General features: G+C 35.9%; 2 protein-coding genes across 3 annotated transcripts in view; one reads left to right on the top strand and one right to left on the bottom strand.

The window, feature by feature from the left end:
* The window catches only part of LOC106880162 (DNA mismatch repair protein Msh6), a 31,736-nt gene extending 17,287 nt beyond the window's left edge, over positions 1-14,449 (top strand). The window contains exons 18-35 of the mRNA XM_014930001.3: positions 716-854; positions 1,703-1,811; positions 2,889-3,051; positions 4,214-4,294; positions 4,412-4,507; positions 5,301-5,391; positions 6,635-6,689; positions 7,570-7,670; positions 7,778-8,007; positions 8,420-8,552; positions 9,357-9,455; positions 11,124-11,243; positions 12,415-12,502; positions 13,241-13,330; positions 13,468-13,622; positions 13,927-14,061; positions 14,149-14,216; positions 14,306-14,449. Of these exons, the coding sequence (XP_014785487.1) occupies positions 716-854; positions 1,703-1,811; positions 2,889-3,051; positions 4,214-4,294; positions 4,412-4,507; positions 5,301-5,391; positions 6,635-6,689; positions 7,570-7,670; positions 7,778-8,007; positions 8,420-8,552; positions 9,357-9,455; positions 11,124-11,243; positions 12,415-12,502; positions 13,241-13,330; positions 13,468-13,622; positions 13,927-14,061; positions 14,149-14,216; positions 14,306-14,372 (2,020 nt within the window). The 3' untranslated portion in view covers positions 14,373-14,449. The remainder of the gene's footprint in view (positions 1-715; positions 855-1,702; positions 1,812-2,888; positions 3,052-4,213; positions 4,295-4,411; positions 4,508-5,300; positions 5,392-6,634; positions 6,690-7,569; positions 7,671-7,777; positions 8,008-8,419; positions 8,553-9,356; positions 9,456-11,123; positions 11,244-12,414; positions 12,503-13,240; positions 13,331-13,467; positions 13,623-13,926; positions 14,062-14,148; positions 14,217-14,305) is intronic.
* Positions 14,446-20,183, bottom strand: LOC106880164 (ubiquitin-like FUBI-ribosomal protein eS30 fusion protein). Of its 2 annotated transcripts, none has more exons than XM_014930003.3 (5): positions 20,033-20,183; positions 16,219-16,302; positions 14,924-15,062; positions 14,720-14,775; positions 14,446-14,625 (listed from the first exon to the last, which is right to left on the bottom strand). In XM_014930003.3, exons 1-5 carry the CDS (start codon positions 20,144-20,146, stop codon positions 14,500-14,502), a joined length of 519 nt encoding a protein of 172 aa, XP_014785489.3. In that variant the 5' UTR covers positions 20,147-20,183; the 3' UTR covers positions 14,446-14,499. The 2 variants fall into 2 exon arrangements, with proteins under 2 accessions (XP_014785489.3, XP_014785490.1); XM_014930004.3 differs by lacking the exon at positions 20,033-20,183 and adding an exon at positions 16,944-19,041.
* Between the last annotated feature and the right edge of the window lie 12 nt (positions 20,184-20,195).

The raw sequence follows: 20,195 nt of genomic DNA on the forward strand, positions 1-20,195 counted from the left end.
TTGTTTTACTTCAAGTCTAGTATTTATTCAGTTGGTCTTTTCTGCTGAACTAAGTTATGGAGACATAAATAAACAACACTGGTTGTCAAGAATTGGTTTTGACATAGACACACACACTGACATATATACATATGTATGTGTGTGTGTGTGTATATGTATGTATATATATATATATATATATATATATATATATATTTATTTATTTGTATGTGTCTGAGTATATATATACGTCAAGTGTCCACACCGTTTCTATGTACCAAATTCAGTCACAAGACATTTGTTGGCCTTGAGTTGTAGCAGAAGACACATACCCAATGTGCTGTGCAGTGGAATTGAACTTGAAACTAAGTGGTTGCAAAGTAAGCATTCATATCTTCTTATGAATGGCTTTAATATCAAATTTATAAGAAATTGGGTGTTAGAGGATAAAAATTTAGCAGTAAAATTTCATCCTATGGTCTTTTTCATATTTTCATTTCAACTACTTGTTTGAAACTATTCAGATTTAATGCAATATCAACTGCTTAATTTGACACAATTAACTGCAAGCGGTCCGTTAAGCGTTTTGCTTGATAAATAATTTTTAATTCAGATGGATTATTAAACTAATTTCAAAATAGTGACCCCATTGATGCTAAATACTAAGAAAAATTGTATTTTTTTCTAATTAAATTCATTTATATTTTTCTAATTTGTTGTAATTGCAATTAATTAGGTATTTGAAACACACTTTAGTGGATGAAGAATTGCTGTCTATGAAGAATTTTGAAGAATATGTCCCTCTTGATAAAAATAATTCTGTATCAGTTCCAAACAGTTCCGTGGCCAGGAATTTTTCTGGAAAACGTCATATGGTAAGTTATGTGTTGTCTGAAAAGACTTGCCTTCTTTATCATTTTCATCATCATATAATGTCTGCTTTCCATGCTAGCATGGGCTGGACGATTTGACTGGGGACTGGCGAACCGGATGGCTACACCAGACTCCAGTCTGATCTGGCAGAGTTTCTCCAGCTGGATGCCCTTCCTAACGCCAACCACTCCGAGAGTGTAGTAGGTGCCTTTTACATGTGCCACCGGCATGAGATGACAAAAGATATTTGTCATCTCATCTCTGAAACTCAATATTTCCTGAGATCTCACTTCAACATTTCTTGCTATATCTGTAAACCTATTCGATCTACAATTGAATGTAAATTCTTAATATATGATAAACAGAGGTGAATGTATTCATCTTCATCCTTGTATGCTAGTGTAGTTGCACTCTTACAAGCCATAGGTCTTGCACATTGATTTCAAATACACCTGTTATGAGAGTTACAGCTGGTGGATCAACCAAACACAAAATTTTTAGCCGGTATGATGTCTGTGAACCAAGACACTAAACTATTAAATGCTCAGTGTGCTTGGCTGTAAATAGGTATTCTATGCTGGACACATCATTTCTGACCAGTTTAGAAATGCTTCTGAGCCAAGACACTGTACTAGTAAACAGTGTGTTTAGTTGTAAATAAGTATTCTATGGTGGACGAACTCTCTGCTCCAGACTGCAAGAGCACTATAAAATCATGTAGCAATTCGCTAACTATACAACTCTCACATACAACTTGTTTCAGATACTCTCAACAAAAACGGTCTTTGCTAGCTCTATGGTTCAGTGGATTGGGGAACTACATTCTTATATTTTGCTTTATGCTTGTCAGGTCCTGGATGATGTCACTTTGTGTAACTTGGACATCACAGAAAATGGTTTGAATGGTTCGAGAGAAGGAACTCTTTTAGAAAAACTGGATCACTGCAACACGCCATTTGGTAAATAGAATTTATTTTTATGTTTATTCATTTATTTAACTTATACTTATATGATATATGGAGGCACACACATGGCTGTGTGGTTAAGAAGCTTGTTTCCCAACTGCATGGCATCTTGGGCAAGTTTCTTCTTCTATAGCTCTGGGTCAACCAAAGCTTTGTGAGTGGATTTGATAAATGGAAACTGGAGGAAGCCTGTAGTGTGTGTGTGTGTGTGTGCATGCGTCTGTACCTTTGCTTGACATCAGATAATGGTTGTAAATGAGCATCACCATTATGGATGTGATGTTTGTTTCCAGTCTTCTGTGAAAAACATGTTTAGTTATGCGGAAATATTTCTTCACCTGAAAAGTTGTGGGTTGGTGTTAGGAAGGGTGTCTGTCCATAGAAAGTCTGCCTCAACACATTGTGTCTGATCCATGGTTAAGTAGACATTAAATGATGATGATGATTGGTTTCTATCAAATGATCTGATGATAACGATGATGAAGGTGATATCTTGCAGATCTAGCAACTGCATGAAGCCATCTTCATCATTTTTTCATTTAACGCCCATTTTCCATGCTAGCATGAGTTGGACGATTTGACTGGGGTCTGGTGAACCAGATGGCTACACCAGACTCCAATCTGATCTGGCAGAGTTTCTACAGCTGGATGCCCTTCCTAACGCCAACCACTCTGAGAGTGTAGTGGGTGCTTTTTACGTGCCACCGGCACGAGGACCAGTCCGGCGGTACTGGCAACAGCCACGCTCAAATGGTGTATTTTACGTGCCACCTGCACAGGAGTCAGTCCAATGTTTTGTTCACATGCCACCGGCACGAGTGCCAGTAAGGCGAAGCTGGAAACGATCGCACTCAAATGGTGCTTTTTACGTGCCACTGGCATGGAAGCAAGATTGCTGTTCTGGCAGTGATCCCGCTCGGATGGTGCTGTTAGCACTCCAATGGCACGGGTGCCAGTCATCGAAATACTACCATAAAACCAAAGTGTTGTAATGCTAAAGAGGTTTGTATGGATTCTTGCTTTTGATGGTGATTATATATTTGAAGTGGAATATTCTTTTGGCTTTGGCAGGGAAACGTCTATTCCGAACATGGCTTTGTGCACCCTTGTGTAACCCAAAATCTATCAATGACCGTTTGGATAGTCTTGAAGATCTGATGAACATTCCAGATGTAAGTGCTGAGACAAGGGAACTACTGAAGAAACTCCCAGATTTGGAAAGAATTTTGAGCAGGTGTGTGTATATATATATATATATATATTTCTATTTCTATTATCATTTAAATATCAATCTGCATGGCTGTATGGTGGAGAAGCTTGAAGGAGTAGTCAATTGCATTCACCTGAATTGGTAAGGCGTTGGACAAAATGTCTTGTATTTGCCTTGGTTCTTTATGTTGTGAGTTCAAACAAATCCTTTTAAGGTCAGCTTCACCTTTAAACTTTATGGAGTTGATAGAATAACATAGTAAGGAAGTACGGGATTTGACAGTATTGACTAGCCCATTCTTCTCAAAACTTGCTCTTGTACTTAAATCAGAAACAAGTGTGAAGAACTGCCAGAATCATTAGATCTTTGGGAGGTAAAAAAAAAGAAATTATTACGTGGTATTTCTTCCAATTTTCTATAGCATATGTTAAAATTCTGTTGAGGTCAACTTTGCTAATCATCCTTTTGGGATAGATTAAATGAAGTCCTGGTCAAGTATTGTAGTTGATGGGATCAACTTAACCACTGCTCAAAATTACTGGCCTTCTTCCTTAATTAGAAACTTATTATTTTAGCAATGATGTTTTGTAGAGTATCGGTTAAAATAGCTGCTGTTCATTGATCAGAAATCAATAAAATTACTTGTCAAATATTGCAATTAATTAATCTTCCATAACCATATTTTTAACAAAATACTCTGCTGGTGATTTAATTAATTTTGAAAATATTTGGAGAGTTTTAGTAAATAATGTTTCCCTTTATTAATATATGAACAAAAACGTATTATATTAAATTTTGATGCAAAGCATTGATTGAAATACATAAACTCTAAAATGAGTGTTTTTATATCATAGTATCAAAGGTGGCATCAAAAGTTAAATTTTCAATATTCCTTCTAATCCAGTACACATTTTTGGTTGGTTTCAAACACAGGTTATTTACTATATTGCATCTAACTCTGTTGAAAATATTGGCTTTGGGAATTGACTGAAGGAAGGATTTGTGGGTATCTACGTATCAAAGATTTAATTAATCAAAATATAGTATAAATAGAACCCTTTTAAAAAACTAAGTTAACCTGGAAAGTCCAGTTTAAAAAAATTTTTGTGAAGAATAACTTCTTAAACTATATACATGAGTTGTCAGTTATTTTATTTTGTTTTTTATTCTTTTTGCATTTTTTAAGAATTCATGCTCTTGGATTATCTAATCGGAGTAATGAACACCCTGATAACCGTGCAATTCTCTATGAAAGTCTCACATACAGGTAATAGAGATGTTTTTAACCTTCTCTTAATAATGATCCATGTATTTTATCTTCATTTTACCCTTTTTCTAAGACTTGAGTTTGTAAAAAAATCAAATTTAATTTCGTACATTTTAGTAAACGGAAAATCGAAGATTTCATTTCTGCTTTGGAAGGATTTAAAGTTGCTCAAAAAATAATAAAACCGTTTCAGGATAAAGTTGATGGTTTCAAGTGAGTATCATTTCATTTTAAAGTGTCTAATTTTGTGTGTATGTGTATATATACATACATACATAAGTTGATATATTTGAAAGAGTTAAAATATTAATTGTTGAGCGTGATCATTGCCAGAGCAGCTGTCTGGCTTCTGTGCCAGTGGCACGTAAATAGCACCATTTGAGCGTGATTGTTACCAGCGTCGACTTACTGGCACGTGAAAAGACATTCGAGCGAGGTCATTGCCAGTGCTGCTGAACTGGCTCCTGTGCAGGTGGCACGTAAAATACACCATTTTGAGTGTGGCCGTTGCCAGTACCGCCTAACTGGCCCTTGTGCCGGTGGCACGTAAAAGCACCCACTACACTTTCGGTGTGGTTGACGTTAGGAAGGGCATCCAGCTGTAGAAACTTTGCCAGATCAGATTGGAGCCTGGTGCAGCCATCTGGTTTGCCAGTCCTCAGTTCAAATCAGATAAAGAAGTGAAATAGAACCAGTGTTTATTATTGGTATAATGACATTTCTGAGATGCAACAATATATGTTTCAACACAGGAATTAACATCAGAAATCTTGCTAATCAAATACAAAAACAATATATTTTGTTTGGTCAGTGTAATAAATTTCCATGCAACATGTATTAAAGGGTGAAAAAAAAAAATATTTTGGGGAAAAGTGGTCTGAGACAGACCTCATGACTGGCTGTTAAACATTTTTCTTGTTTGAGGTAACATTTATCAACACAATACATCATTATTTTAAGTGTCATGTAATATGTTGTAATCCTAGTTTAATGGTCTCGATTACAGATCTATTCTGTTGAGAAAAACAGTTACTGTGAAAAGTTCATCATCTTCTGGTTGTTTCCCTGATATGGCAGAAAAACTAAAATATTTTGATGTAGGTATTTACATAAATCAATATGTTTTTATTAAAGAAAATACTTCATGTAATGGCAATGTTTAATTTTTTTTCTACATCGTTTCATTATTCCCATGTTTCTGATCTACTAAGTTATGCTGATGTAAATGAACCAACAATGGTTGTCAAGTGACACTGAGGGACAAACACAAAGACCCCCTCTCTCTCTCTCACACACACACAAACGTGCATGACAAGCGTGTTTCTGTCTATCAAATTCATTTGCAAGGCATTGGTCAGCCCTAGGCTATGTAGCAGAAAACAGTTCATCAAGGTACTGTGCAGTGGGATTGAACTGGAAGCCAAGTGGTTGCAATGTGAGCTGTTTAATCACACAGCCATGCCTTTGACTATGTATAACCATTTAAATTAAAAGTTCAGTAGTTTAAATATATTGGTTGGGGTGTTACCAGTGAAGATGTCTGCATTCCTCTGTAAAAATGTATCTTGTAATTTAGCAAGCAATATCAGGATTAGTTACTTGAATGACTGAGCCCCATGAGGTGAGGTGGCTGCTGTAGCAGGTGTCTCTGGCCATTCTCTGTGGCATCACAATCATGGTCATGTTCACAGGGTGTGACAACACCCCATTTGTTCTGGAATATATTACCTTTCTCTCATCTTCTGCAGCTTAACTCCCCCCCACTTTTTTTTCTATTTCTTTGTTTCCTTGTAAATAAATTTTGATTCAATCTTTATATAAATAAAAATAATATTCATTATAATAATAATGAAATTATTGTATACAGTGCTCAGGTGCACTACAACTTGTCAAAAGTGCGCATAAAGCATATGCAGTATTGTACAAATGCCTGGAAAGTGAACAGTGTATGAGTCAGATACATGCTTGCGTGTGTATGGAGGGGGGAACATCAGGTGTAGTGTTGGCGAATCTCAGGAAGCATGGAAGTTTTGAAGGATGCAGTGCTCCGACAACTAACAACTGATGCTGGCAGTTTGTTCCATACATCAGCAACTCTTAGCATGAAAAAGTGTTTCCGAAAGTCATGGGAGCTGTGCTGTTTTCTGACTTTGTAAACATGTCCACGGGTGTTAGACAGGTGGAGTTGGAAAAGGTGCTCAGAGTTATTGTTAGTAAGATGGTTAATAATTTTATGGTCTCTGTCAAATATGAAACTTTAACATGACATTAAAGCTTGATTTTTCAGTTGGTTTTACTTGGCTGATTGTTACATTTTGGTATTGTTTTTTCTTAAATCAGAATGGGTTTGATCACAACAAAGCTAAGAAAGATGGGGTCATAGTTCCTAACAAAGGTAGGTAATGATTTATTTTAATACTTACACATAAATTTTCACCCTATCTTAAAGTTTTCATTGACATGTATCTCTCTTACTTCTGAGTGGACAAATGAGAAATGAGAACTATAAATGTGTATGTGTGTATTCCTGAAGATGGTTAATTATGGAGAATAGTGTGATTTACATAAACATCATCATCATTTAACATCTACTAAAATGCTTGCATGAGTCAGATGAAATTTGCTGAGGTAGAATATATTGAATCTTGATTTAATAACCCAACAACTGAATATTTATATAATTCTCAAATATTAGAACAATTTCCCCAAATGGCTTAACCTCATTCTAATCAAGTTATAGAAACTAATTAACCAGGGTTGTTGTGGTGTGTTTCTGAACATGTAGTTGTTCACTTTTCCATGCTTTCATGAATCAGACAAATTTTGTTGAGGCAGATTTTCTACAGTTGGATGCCCTTCCTGTCACTAGCCCCCACTTGATTAATATCTTCCCATGACTGGAGACAAAGGATAGCGTTTGTTTGATCATTACACTCGTGACTATCATGCAACGTCTAGGCAAAACAGATATATATATGTACATATATATTATGTGTGAGACGTGCTTCTTTTAGTTTCTCTGTACCAAATCCACTGACAAGGGATTGTTTCCCCTGCGGCTACAGTAGAAGTTACTTGCCATGCAGTGGAACTGAAACAGCATGGTTGAGGAGCAAACTCTTTACCACACTGCTCCTTATATTTTTTGGAAACTCTGGAATATTTAAGAGCATGGAGGCTGACTGCTCCATTTGTTTTCATCCGTCACTATCATCATTGCCTTCACTGTGTTAGTGCTATAAGAATTTGGCAGTTGATTTGCTTCTTCTTTGCAGGAGTTGATTCTGATTATGATGGTGCTGTAAAAGATATCAAAGAAACTACCAATGCATTAGATCGATATTTAGACCAACAAAGACAGTTGATGTGTTGTAAAGTAAGTTTTAAATTTAATTTATATTTCAATTATATATTAATTATATAGTACTTTCTATTTGGTTCCTGCTGTTTCTGAATTTTTGCCTTTGCATTCATTGTCTCCAGTCTATGGTATATTGGGGTACTGGTAAGAACCGTTATCAAATGGAAGTGCCTGAAAATATGTGTAAGAAAGTACCAAATCAGTATGAGCTAATGTCTTCCAAGAAAGGATGGAAACGGTACCGTACAAAAGAGATTGAGAGAATGTTAGCTGAAATGACTGATGCTGAAGATAGACAGTCTGCAGCTTTGAAGGATACCATGCGGCGAATATTTCATCAATTTGATACGGAGTGAGTAAAATTTTCATTATAAGGAAATAGTTGTTTGTTTTCTGTTTTTGGCATCCGTGTACATATTCAGGAAAAGTTTGGCGATTAAAAAACATGAGACCTATAAGTCTAGAATGTCAAAAACTTTTCCATGATACAATGAATGGATTAGTTTTCATTTTTAGATATTTATTCTAGTTATGATGTTTATGAAACAGTTTCTCCTAACTTATTTCAAACTACTAAAAGTTTAAACATGCATGATGGCCATTAAGGGAGGTAACTAACTCCTCAGCATCAGACGGTCAGTTTTTCTAATTTTTTTTCATCTTTATCGGTACCCTTTCCCTCTGAAATGTAATTAATACCAACGTATTTGTTCTTGGAGTTTTTGTGGAGTTATAGTCTCATTTCAAGTTATTTGTCGCAACAGTTATCAGATGTGGGACCAAGCTGTCCAGTGTTTAGCTGTTCTTGATGTTCTCCTCTGTTTGGCTGAATACAGTCGCTGTGGCGAAGGAGCCATTTGCAGACCAGAAATTGTTTTGCCTGAGGCAGATTCCAAAGTATGTTTTATGATTCTCTTTCTTATTGCTTTTCTACAATTTATTTGTGTTGATTTTTCTGGTGAACTAACATAGTCATATGAGAATTACTTCTTTCCAATATTCATTGTTTTTGTGTTAGTATACTTGGAGAGATAAAATAATGGAAATAAAAATTCTAGGATGTCACAATTAATGAAGAACCTTAAAGAAAAATGGATATAATCTTAGTGGCAATGTGGTTAAGAAGTTCATTTCCCAACCACATAGTTTTAAGTTCAACCTCACTGTTTGACACCTTGGACAAGTGTCTTCTAAAACCCTGGGCCGACCAAATCAGATTTGGTAGATGGAAATTGGAAGAAGTCTATTGTGTGTGTGTTTCCTTATCTTGATATTGCTTGATAGTTGTTAGTGTTGCTATCATACAAGCAGTGTCATTCATTTCCAATATTCAGCAAAAACTGGTCACGGGGTAATGTTGCTTACCTGGAAACAAGTGAGGGCTGGTAACAGAAAGGACATCTGACTGTTGAAAGTCTGTCTCAACTAATTCTGACTCATGCAAGCACAGAAAATTAGTTGTTAAATGATGTACACTTCATAATTTATTTAAAAAATGTGTCGAAGGGGATATATAGCAGTGCATCTGTTAAGCTGCAATTTTATCAGAAAATTTGATCTGAAGGCGAATGCAAGTTCTAATTTCTCTTATATTCTATTAGAAGAATTTTCTGAGCCACAGAAAATTGAAAATAATATTCCATATATTTTGTGAGTCATTTCATCGAGTATAACTTGTAATAAATATGTTCGTTGTTTCAGCCATTCCTTTTGATACGTGATGGACGTCATCCTTGCATAGGACGGTCGTCTGCTGCTGAAGACTTTATTCCCAATGATATGATGATTGGAGTAAAAGATGTAAGCTTTTTTTCTTTTACATTTTATTGTTTTTTTTTCTCTTTTATTTCTCTTTTTATGAAATATTTTAATATGGTTCTGATTATGATCACATAATCAACATTTGGATGTTTGGAGTGAATTTTCAGCAATTCTTGAATTACCCTTTAGCATTCAGATTGTTCTGTTGGGCATCCAACTGTAGAAACCAAGCCAAAATAGACCATGGGACCTGGTACAGTCCCTGGCCTTGCCAGCTCCTGTCAAGCTGTCCAACCCATGCCAGCATGGAAATGGACGTTAAATGATGATGGTGATGATGTAAAGCTTATTTATTGACGTTGTTTTGAATTAATCATGCATTATGTTGTAGCTTAGAGATTTCAATGGTGTATTTTCAGAATGACATTTTAGGGTAGGTATGAGAGATTGGATCTGGCTGGTTCAAATATAAAACAAATGAAAATTTGGGCCAGATATGGTCAGTTTGAAAGCTAAAGTGTTAATAGAATGGTTAGTTTAGAAAATTTACAGTCTTGTTTTCAATAACTTAGCATAGATGACCTACTGGGAAGCCATGTATTCACTTCTTCAGCAAGACACTTGTTCCTGTCCCTTTATCATACTGTCACCTCATTCAGTACTATACCCCAGGGGGGTCTTTCGAGTATTTGCTGACCTCACTAGTGCCAGTACTGTGAAAATAGCATCCATTATAGTCTTTGAAATGTTGGCATTAGGAAGAGCATCAAGCTGTAGAGACCATGTTAATGTAGTCGTTGGACTTTTGTTTATTGGTTCCTGTTGAACTGTTCAACCCATGCCACTGTAGAAAATGAACATTAAATGATGATGATGGTAAATCTTTTTAAAAAGAAAGTCACACTGATATTTTTTTATGCTTGTGTAATATTGGCTGAAACTGCATCTCAATGAGTAGATTTTTTCTTTGGAGTAAGAAAGTACATTAATACTGATGTACGTCATTTACAAGTGGAGGCGCAATGGCCCAGTGGTTAAGGCAGCGAACTCGTCATAGGATCGCGGTTTCAATTCCCAGACCGGGCGTTGTGAGTGTTTATTGAGCGAAAACACCTAAAGCTCCATGAGGCTCCGGCAGGGGATGGTGGCGAACCCTGCTGTACTCTTCCACCACAACTTTCTCTCACTCTTACTTCCTGTTTCTGTTGTGCCTGTAATTCAAAGGGTCAGCCTTGTCACAGTGTGTCATGCTGAATATCCCCGAGAACTACGTTAAGGGTACGAGTGTCTGTGGAGTGCTCAGCCACTTGCACGTTAATTTCACGAGCAAGCTGTTCCGTTGATCAGATCAACTGGAACCCTCGACATCGTAAGCGACGGAGTGCCAACAGCAAAAGTCATTTACAACATCAGGAGAAGACATGGCAGTTAAGACCTATGTTAGAAAACTGCTCAAGTATAAGTGATGCTGCTATGACTACACACACAAACCTTATGAACTGTAACCAACGAAAATGCTACCTTTTTCAGCGACGAGGATTCTGTACCCTTACCTGATCACTATTGATAGTCATTGCTTCACCCCCCCCCCCCCCCCCCGTTTTTTTGTTTTTGTTTTTGTTAGAAGGAAAAGAACGCTCTAAAACTGTACTGTTACAAAGCAGTCTTTCAATGAAGTAATTACATCTTTCTCGCATTTATTTTCAGAACATAGAAACTGAAGACCCCACCACTGATAGTCAAGTAGTATTGGTAACTGGTCCCAATATGGGTGGGAAATCTACACTGATGCGTCAAGTTGGATTAATTGTTGTCATGGCTCAGATGGTATTTATTTTCTTCTTTTACTCCTTCTTGATAATTTTTTTTTTCCCCATTATGTGATTGATTAAAAACTTCTTAATTGCTTTCAAAATTGTTATTATTGAAGGATTCACTTTAATGATTATCAATTATTTCTACAAAGTTCAGCTAACTTGCTACTTGTTGCCTTCTTTAGTTTCCCTCACTTATGGAAGGCAGATGTTAAACGATGATGATGATGAATGTTTGTTTTCTATGTTCAATTATAATAAAAGCAATTTTACATTACTCTATACTTCTGTAGAGTACAAATTTATTCTTATACAAGAATGTTGTTAACTTCGAGGTTTCAATCAACTAGGTCATCATCAGACTGCAGAATAATATACAGTAATACCTTACTTTACAATGATCCGCTTTATGAGATCCTGGGTTTATGAGTTTTATTTTATAATAAATATAAAAAGGGTAAACAGCCATTTTGTTTGTGTGGCAATACTGGTTCTGATGTGTCTATACAGCAATGGAGTAAAATGACAGCATAAAATTTCATTGCTACTCTGGGAAATTGCTCTCCTTTATGAGCGACCTCCAGTAGCACATTTACTCATATCAAGGCATTACTGTATATATTTATATATGAGAAAGATGGCACGTAAAAAGCACCATTCGAGCATGATCGTTACCAGCGTCGCCTTACTGGCACTTGAAAAAACATTCGAGTGAGGTCGTTGCAAGTGCTGCTGGACTGGCACGTAAAAAATACCACTTGAGCGTGGCCATTGCCAGTACCGCCTAACTGGCCCTCGTGTCGGTGGCATGTAAAAGCACCCACTACACTTTTGGAGTGGTTGGCGTTAGGAAGGGCATCCAGCTGTAGAAACTCTTCCAGATCAAATTGGAGCCTGGTGCAGCCATCTGGTTTGCCAGTCCTCAGTCAAATCGTCCAACCCGTGCCAGCATGGAAAGCGGACGTTAAATGATGATGTGCACATATAGGAAACATAACCTTTGTATATAAAGTACATCGTATGTTCATAGGTGACGGGGCCTGTGAGGTTCTTTTATTGCAATTTGTTGTTTGAGTGTTCAGTTTGTGGAAGAAGAATCTCTGTTGACATTTAATTCTCTCTCTCTATTTATGACAGGTGTGAAGTTAGAATAAACATGTTTAAATTGTGATTTCATTCTGTAGGGTTGTTATGTGCCAGCTGAGAAATGTCGGATAACTCCAGTAGATCGAGTGTTTACTCGTTTAGGTGCCAACGACAGAATTATGGCAGGTATGTGTTCAGTTTTCCTTTTGTTGTAAGACCAGCTTCAACTGACCCCCCCCCCCCACCTCATTGCATATGTAGTTACTTTATTAACTTTTGAGTGATGATGGAAGTCCAAACAAAAAAAAAAAAGGTTTAAGTTGAATGAAAATGATATACAATGTGTCTGTTTCTGACAATGTTGAGCAAATGTCTTCAATAACCTGGGGCTGGTAGATGGAAACTGAAAGAATCCTGTTGTATGTATTGTGTGGATGATAGTTATAAGTGAGTGTCACTATCATTTATTTCCAATATTCTGCAAAAAAAAAAAAAAAAAAGGGGGTGGGTGGGTGGTAAATATTACTTGGCCGTGGCCAAATACTATCTTGCTTGGAAACATTGTGACCCATGCAAGCATTTATATAATTTATATCCCAAGTATAGCTATCATTATTTAGGATAAGAATTGATAGAGAGAGGCCCCTTGCATGTCACCTTTAATGCAGCAATATTGTACTGATATTCAATTTTTATATTTAACGCTTTTGTTAACTATATTTCTGTTGAAATACACCTTTGTTTCATCAAATTTTGAAGGTAATAAAGAATTTAGTAAAAGGTCATTATTAATCTAGTATTTGGAATATAAACTGAAATTTTAATGGAAGACTTAATTTAACTCACTTTAAAACTACAATTGCATTAGTATTACTTTTACATGTGGAACCAGCCAAAATTACTGTGCTGTACAATATTTTCCAGGTGAAAGTACTTTCTTTGTGGAACTTAGTGAAACTGCTTCAATCCTACAACACGCAACAGAGAATTCACTAGTATTGTTGGATGAACTTGGTAAGTTTTTTCTTAAAACTGATATTGATCTATTAATCTGAATATATTTGCATGATTAAACTTCAGTTAATAATAAAATATCTTGTTCTATAAATTGTCAATGTACTAGAAGAATCATTTTCATGATCTCTTTGTAGGCAGAGGAACTGCAACCTATGACGGTACTGCTATTGCAGCTGCTGTAGTGGAGGAAATCTCGAAGACTATCAATTGCAGGACACTATTCTCAACTCATTACCATTCTTTGACTGACATGTTTTCAAGTGATCCCAATGTTCGGCTTGGACATATGGTAAGTCTCCAGTGTGAAAATGGCTGTGTGATAGCATATAAGATCATTGAGCATATATATCTAGTTAACCGTATAATCTCTTCCACCAATTCTTTATATATATATATATATATATAGTAATTTCAGTTCAATAAGGGTTTGAAAACTTGTAAAATTTCACAAACAGTGGACACCAATGATATTTAGTGATCGGAGAAAGCACAAGCAGTTTGACAAATTATCTAAGATTCAAAGCTGGAATATTTTTAGGCAGTGTTTGGTGAGGTGTGTACTTTATAAAAATATCTTCCATCCTTTTTTAAAGGCATGTATGGTAGAAAACGAGAGTGAAGATGATCCAACCCAGGAAACTATAACATTCTTGTACAAGTTTGTAAAAGGGGCATGTCCTAAAAGCTATGGCTTCAATGCTGCACGACTGGCCAGTATTCCCAATGAGGTAAGATGAATTTTAATATGGCCAGCCATCTTTAAGCACTTGTCTAAATATTTGTAAGCGACATGTACATTTTTATTTTATCACCAGATCATAACCAATGGTGTGAAAAAAGCCAAAGAATTAGAGAATAAGACCCAACGCATTCATTTGATCAGGTACGAAGCCATTTAATTTTCCTTTAACTGTGCAAGTAAACCAAGTTACTATTTAACCAGCAACTTACATAAATCTACTTTTCTTGCAGAGATCTATGGAAATTTGATGCAAAAAATCCGACAGAACTGAAACAGATGGTGCAAGCAATTGGCTGATTACTATACTTCTCTTTTATTGTTTTAAACCTGTACACAATTTTTGGCAAAAAAAAAATAAATGATAAACAAATTTATTATGTCTTAATTATTTTATTACAAGTTTAGTAATTACATTTTCAGAACACTAAGAATTGGCATTTGGTCCTTTCCTTCGTCCGAAACCAGCAACCACATTGACAAATCTCCTGTTGTATTGCATGCGTCGCTTAGCACGACCAGTCTTCTGTTTCTTCTTTTCTTGCTTCTCCACCTGGAAAAGAAAAGGTCCATTTTCATTATATCACCCCAACACATCAAAAGATGCTTCTAACAAGATGGGGATATTAAAAAAAAGGAAAACTTACTTTGGGAGTTTGTCCCTTCACTTTGCCAGCTCGAGCCAAAGAACCATGGACTTTGCCTGTTAGAGAAAACAACAGTTTAAGAAACAATTCACCAAATCTAAATGTACATATAAAATGACAACAAATAACTTGCAATACTCATCATCCAACATGTTTTCCATGCTGGCATGGGTTGGACTACAAGCAATATAAAACATCACTCACCTCCAAGCATTCTCATATCCAAGTGAAGAGTGTTCATGTCTTGCAATGACCCAATCGAGAAATCATTGGCAAGTGGGGAGCCATTGAATGTTAAAACTTGCTCATTGATATCAAATCCACCCAAATTGAAAAGCATGTTCTGAAATGTATAATATAGAATAAGTCTTTCAAGATTTCAAAAGAAACATTACCATGCATACATCTCTAGCCTTTTCAATGCCACCAAACTTCTATTCACTCCATTGGTATCTAATTATCTCCTACATTTATGTGAGAATCCAGTGAAGTGATTTTCATTATCAAGTTTGAACAGCTTTACTAGTTACTCATCAGAGCAACAAAGAATTGCTTATTCTTTCAACTGGTTTTAGCTATTAGATGAGAACATATTTATAACACCACCTTCAACAATTCAAATCAATCACCACACAAATGGCTCTTGCAGTATCTACTTAAGAAATATCACTCCAGGCCATGACAGATGACATGTCTATATATTAAATTCCTTCTGATCTTAGATCTGCAGCCATATTATTATGGCACAAGCAAACAATGTATGAAGTATAAAGAACGAAGTAAGCTAACCATGGTCGTCGTACTAGGATGAATCAGCTTGAGGCTATTTCAGTTTGAACTGCTGCCCACTTGCCATACCAGAGCATGACCATATGAAAGTTACTAATCCCAACCCCCTGTCAATAACTACTGCAACTGGACTAATCATCTTGCTCGTCTTATGCACGAATGGATTGGCTGAATACATTACAGCTAGATGGCCAGCAGTTCTCAACTGAGGCCCATATAGGATTTTGTGCTGCCATCATCTCATTGCCCAGGCTAGCATGGATTGGACAGCTTGAATGGAGCTGGCAAGCAGCATCAGACTCCATCTGATCTGGCATGGTTTCTTAGTGTGTACTGGGTGCCTTTAGTAGGTGCAGACATGCCTGTGTGGTCAGGAAGCTTGACTCTCAACCACAAGGCTTTGGGTACAGCCCCACTGTATAGCACCTTGGGCAAGTGTCTTCTGCTATAGCCTCAGGCCAACTGAAGCCTTGTAATTGAATTTGGCAGGTGGAAGTTCCTGTTGCATGTGTATACATGCCAGTGCTTGTCTCCTAACACTTTGTTATAAAAATATGTGAAGTTTATTTTAAACATAAATTGGCAACGGGTGTCCACATGAGTAAAAATGGTAATCAAAGGGGTGCGCAAAAAAAAAAAACGATTTAAATTCTCAATTTTAACTAGGAAATTTTCAAATAACTGGAATGGAAAGACAAAAGCATTATTACCTTGATATCATAAATAGTCTCATTCCCCATCAGACTGAGGGTATGAGTCTCATTAGCCTTTACAAACAGCTGCATCTTGAATCTCTGTCAAAAGAAAGAAATAAAGATTAGAAAGCGAAACTGCAAAACCCAACTCATGAATCAGTGATAATTTTGCAAAACTAGGAAGTTTTATACTCTTGAGAGGATTAATAAAAAAGCTTTGTAAACTATTGCTTGTAACATGTAAGTCCGGTTGCAAAACAGATTCAGGTAATTTACACTGCAACAGCTCACTGTAAATTAGTGATGTGGGGATTTGTAAGTTCCAACATTTTAAAGATAGTACAAATAAGTAGGGAAAAAAAAAAAGCCCAAAATTGGCTGCCCTGCATATATACATAAACAGTTAATTACAAACCATTTTTGATAAGGGAAAGATCATAGATAAATAAACAAGCTAATTTGTTCCCAACTTTACTGAATACCAATCTCAATAATTTTGCAAGAAGTTCCGACACATCTTCGTCAAAAATGAAAGGTTTCCCTTCAAAATGCAAGTAACTAAGGAACGTAGAGACATATTGTAACACATCCATAATGACGTTAAGCTGGATCAGCTAAATATCTCAAATGAGTGAAAAAAAAACTGAGCAATTATTCTGTTTTAAATAATTGTAAAAACCACCTATTATTTGTACAAGAAATACATAAAATTTTCGTCTTTTGTCAACGAAAACACTTACCGCGCCTAAATTTCAATTCACACTGAAAATGTAAATACAAACGAATCCAGTAATGTTTCTTAGTTATCAAAGTTAAAAAGCGATTCGTGTACCTGGTCTCTCAGATCAACAAATAAAGAATAAACTCAACGGCATAACTACAGGGTTTTACCCCCCAGACGGGTAAAACCCAGTAGTTATGCCAACTCAACTTCTAGAAATACAATAACGAGACACAACAATTGCGACACTTTTTGAAATATGGTGCAATCACCAGTAGCAACAAGCATGAAAAATCGATGTCGATGATTTCACGATGTGTCGCAATTGTTCATTTGTGTTTGGTTACTGAGTTTCTATTAGGTTTTCGTTTTACACAAATTAAAGTACTTTGTGCGCTTTAATCATATTCAATTGAAAAACAACCCAACTTCCAAATGAATGTCCATACTGTCTCATGACAATAGGCTCAATAAAATGCGGAAGTAATATCCTCATTAGTGTGTCCCAACGATTTCGTTTTCTCATAACTTTCAGAAGGTGTAGATTATGATTACATCGGGTTTAAAAAAAAAAAAAAAAAAGGCCCCGCACACATTATATACTATCGTCATCATACCTACAATAAAGTGAAACTTGTAAGGAAAAAGTGGGATGAGCGCGCGCGTCCACCAATCTAAAAGGCATTTGTAAGAAAATGTCCTACAAAAAAAAATAATTAGGCGGACGTCGGAGATGAAAAAAAAATTTTTTTTTTCGAAAATGGTTTCTTTTATTAGTTCCCCCTTCGTACCGATTTCGTTTCTTTCTCACTCTTACAAATATTGCTTTTCAACATACCTTACCGTCTAAAAACATTCACTTCTTACCGAATAGGAATCTCTTATACTTTTTAAGTGCGTAGTGCCCACAAAATCAATGTGTGTGTGTGTGGGGGGGAAAGAAAGACATTTCTCTAAAATGCTTTTTTTTTTGGCTAAAAAGATGCTCCAGAGTATTTCCAGAGGCACCGTGGGAAAAAAAAAAATCCCCGTCAAAATGGAGAAACTTGGTGCTACCACACCCGCCATAAATTATCCCTTTATCTGAAAGTTATGAGGAAACAAAGTTGGAGGGGGATGACGACGACACACACCCGTGCATGTATACGGTAAAAGCAACGAAACACCGGTTTCCCTTATTTCATTAATTTACTTTCTTGTGCAGATTTTTTTCTTATCGATCTTATACTTCTGGAGTAAACTCCGTCTATTCAATTTATTTGAGACCATTAGAGAAAAGTAAAACAATTCAGTGAATAAAAAAAAAAAATTTTTGAGGAAAATATTCCGAGTCAACAAATTTGACTCAAGAATAATCAACTCGTGGCGAATAAAATAAGCAAAAATGTTCGCCGTAACGGCGTTAATTGCAACAAGTCTGTAAATAATAATGAATCTACTAGAAATCCTATTTTGCTGCCAAATTACTGCTAATAAACTTTTAGTGTCGGCCACAGTTTTTCTTCAATGTGCAAATTACAAAATAGGGATTGAAGATAAACTACATACACGATTTATGTTCCGTTGGAAAGCTGCTTAAAAACTTTATATATTGGTTTGAAGCGGAGGGTAAGTTATTTTGCACATAATTTAAATTCCTAAGTATGAAAATCAATACCCCAAGCAAGGTCGACTAGTATATATTTCCAGAAGTTCTGATAAGTTTTCACTATAAATACTTCATTCTTTCAACGATAACATCGTAAAATACGTAGGCAATCTGAGAACTTTGACATAGAGTCTTTTACACGGTCTTGTTTGTCCCACTAGAAATAACAGCCAAATTCCTCGACACCCAACAGGTTTACAAAAAGGAGGTAGGATGTGAAGAATAAGGTTGTCGGAGGAGGAGGATGGGTGTTAAGGAAAAAGATGAAATAGAAACGGTTGGAAAGCATTTGATCACAGGTCTGCTTAATCAGAATTAATTTGGTTGGAGCTAAACAACATGGTGACATACTTTCTAATAAAATTAAAATTTGAACGCAAGAAGCTGTCCTCAGCGATACGATGTTCAGGTTTTGAGCAAACGACACAACACGTGTGTTAATTTTTCCTTCAATACTTTTCTCCAAAATGTGAAAAGGGTTTAACATTACATTTATATGCTCCTCGTGCGGTATATACATATATATTATACGGCGCAATATGAAATTGAAATCAATTACCAGTATATCTATGACGCAATACAAATTGAAACTTATTTTGTATAAATCAGTGGTTCCCAAAAAGTTATAAAATTACGCATTAGCTTTGATTAACTGCTGTCTATCGAGAGAGTTCAAGACCCAGGTTTTCAATACCAGACTGGTTGCTTTACAAAGCAGTAGGCCTTTGGCGTAACTACAGGGTTTTACCCCCCAGACTTTGGGAGGTCATAACTTTCAGAAAAATGAATATTTTTTAATGAAATTTTCTATGCATATAGTATTTACTATGTAGAATCCGAATATACAAAAATTTCCGATGAGAGTATTTTGGAATGGGGGTGGAGGACAATTTTCGGAAATTCCAACAGAGTCCACTTAAATTCTTCTTAACTTCCAGGAAAATTAATATTTGGAGAAAATTTCACGAAAAAAATGTTAATTTTCCTGGAAGTTAAGAAGAATTTAAGTGGACTCTGTTGGAATTTCCGAAAATTGTCCTCCATCCCCATTCCAAAAACATTTTCACCGGAAATTTTCTTTCATTAATATTTTTACCCAGTAGAGTTAAGTGGTGCGCCATAAACTGGTGTCATAAATAGTGGGTCGCGTCTCTAAAAAGTTTGGGAACCACTGGTATAAATGATGAAAAATAAACAACAAAATTTCCTAATGTATATTTTCCATGAAGTGCTTTACTTGATAGTAATAGAAAAAATGGGGGGGGGGGGGTGAAGGAATAGAGTAATTCGTAGAAATTGATGTAAGAAAAACGTTGGGGATGCTCTTCAAAAGAAGAATATTTTATTCTGTTATTGTCAAAGAATATTATAGAAGAAATAATATGGTCATGTACAAAATTTTATGGGCAGATTTATGGTAATAGTAGGAATAATATTTAAATAAAAAGGAAGCAACTTACATGTGATGTTAAGCCTAGAAATGGCGGAGAGAGAAAAAGAACGACAGCAATGTGCGTGAAGAGAACTTCCGGTTCAGCCTGCAGCAAAACTGAACAATTTAATTGCGTGATCATTCGTTATATTATATTAAAAAATTTAAATAATGTATAAGAAAATTTAAAT

This window comes from Octopus bimaculoides, chromosome 4, assembly GCF_046866305.1.
Source record: "Octopus bimaculoides isolate indiv1 chromosome 4, ASM4686630v1, whole genome shotgun sequence".
Lineage (NCBI taxonomy): Eukaryota > Metazoa > Mollusca > Cephalopoda > Octopoda > Octopodidae > Octopus > Octopus bimaculoides.

Excerpts from the sequence above, each read along its gene's own strand:
- LOC106880164 (XM_014930003.3), bottom strand. The coding sequence starts at position 20,146 with ATGATCACGCAATTAAATTGTTCAGTTTTGCTGCAGGCTGAACCGGAA. Across the intron at positions 16,303-20,032 it reads TTCTAGGCTTAACATCACAT|AGATTCAAGATGCAGCTGTT; the intron begins GTAAGTTGCTTC and ends TTCTTTTGACAG. Across the intron at positions 15,063-16,218 it reads AGACTATTTATGATATCAAG|AACATGCTTTTCAATTTGGG; the intron begins GTAATAATGCTT and ends TATACATTTCAG.